We start from the raw sequence: 1,708 nt of genomic DNA, 5'->3' as shown, positions 1-1,708 counted from the left end.
CCTAGCGACCTGAGAATCCTCAGCAAAGTAAACCACATGCTAGAAAGTAGTATTCAACAGTTGTGAAGGTATCGGGTGTGAATCTCGGCTAGGCTATGTGGAGTCCCTCGATGATCGCAGTCAGAAGGTTGTTCAGTTCAAGAGCCCAGAAGAGATATCAAAGATTTTCTCGGAGAAGGCCTGTGACCTCTCCCTCAACGACGGTGATGAGTTTTTGTGAAAGGATTGCACCATCGCTGAGTTCTGTCGGATCAGGTCAACCTGTTGGGGAAGAGGCGATTCTCAATGCCTGCGAGGCTACGTTGGCACTATCAGTGAGGACAGGCCATCCGCATTTCTTCAATCAACTTATTGGTCGAGCCGATGTGACTGGTAGTACTCGACTTCTCATCCGAAAGAGTGTCGGTTCAATTCTCGGTTCGAGCTTTTCCGCGTATATAGTGAATATTGGTCTTCGTTTTCAAGCGGTTTGCTTGTGACCCTCCGGCTCTCTCAATCAGAGTCGCTGCGCGGGTTCCCATTTTGTAATTAGAATTCACCGATATGGATAACTCCTACTAGAGGAGCCTCTACTGCTTTCGAATCAGGTATTGCTGGTGAAGCACTGGTTGCAGCCACCAACGGCTCGGCATATACCTATGAGGTTGCTCCAGTATTCCTACTCATCGAACAAGAGCTCATGAATAAGACCTTTGATTTGGTTGGATTCAGCAGAGACACCGCCGAAGGTGAGGGTTGTCCGTTCTCAATGATTTGATCGTATTGGTCATCACAGGCCTCACCGTTCCTGGAGGATCGATATCCAACCTCTATGCATTGCAGACTGCTCGGTACTATAAATTCCCCCAGGTGAAGACTGAGGGCATCTTTGCCATCGGAGGCCAGCCTGTTGCGTACGACGATAAGTGCCATATAGAGTCTCGATGGATAGTGTCTAAGGTACTGTTCGGAAGAGGCGCACTATTCGTATACGAAGGCTGCTCTAGTTGCAGGGCTGGGATCTAATAATATGGTGAAGGTAGTGAGGGAGGATGGACATAAAATTCATCCGAGACTTCATCGGATTGCTAATCGTGCAGTTGTAGCGAGCCTATGTTTTCTTTCTCTCACTTGTTTGTTATTCTGACGAAGTTGTTGCCTTTGGAATTGCATGGGTGTCTTCCCTCGATTTTCTTTATAAACGGGTCGTAATAGATACCTACGGACTCCCGGGGCCGCATGAGGGCTGATATCCTCGAGAAGCGAGTGGCCGAGGATCTGAAGGCGGGCAAGAAGCCTTTCTTTGTTGGAGCCACTGCAGGAACTACTGTTATGGGTGAGGACTCTGCGTGGGTTCAAAGGCCTCTAGCATTTCTACGATCTACTTTCGGCAGGGGCCTTCGATGATGTTGAAGCACTCAGATCAGTTTGCGATAAGTTCGGACTGTGGTTGCATGTTGACGGAGCTTGGGGTAATGTACAATGGGATCATCTGCGTCGCTCCGCTAAGACGATGATCATTTTCCGCTCCTAGGTGGCGCTGTACTGCTGTCGCCGAAGTATAAGAAGACTCTGTTGTCGGGTGTTGAGAAGGCCGACTCATTCTGTTGGAATCCACACAAAATGGTAACCTCACTCTGAATGTAAAACAATCGACTGAAGATTCTCAGGTCGGAGCCCCTCTGCAGTGTAGCATCTTCACTCATAACAGAGGCCATGGGTTGGTAAG

General features: G+C 48.8%; 1 protein-coding gene across 1 annotated transcript; it reads left to right on the top strand.

Moving 5' to 3' along the window:
- Positions 1-36: 36 nt before the first annotated feature.
- Pmar_PMAR016804 (Glutamate decarboxylase, putative) lies at positions 37-1,605 on the top strand (the record flags this gene model as incomplete). Its single annotated transcript, XM_002775717.1, has 9 exons — positions 37-46; positions 93-203; positions 256-372; positions 588-728; positions 776-893; positions 940-1,018; positions 1,195-1,315; positions 1,374-1,451; positions 1,514-1,605. Coding segments are annotated over 9 exons (867 nt in total), but the record flags the coding sequence as incomplete, so codon positions are not given.
- Between the last annotated feature and the right edge of the window lie 103 nt (positions 1,606-1,708).

The sequence above is a fragment of the Perkinsus marinus genome, assembly GCF_000006405.1.
Source record: "Perkinsus marinus ATCC 50983 genomic scaffold scf_1104296955620, whole genome shotgun sequence".
Classification (NCBI taxonomy): domain Eukaryota; phylum Perkinsozoa; order Perkinsida; family Perkinsidae; genus Perkinsus; species Perkinsus marinus.
Note: the sequence above shows the minus strand (reverse complement) of the source record. Positions and strands in the feature narration are given on the sequence as shown.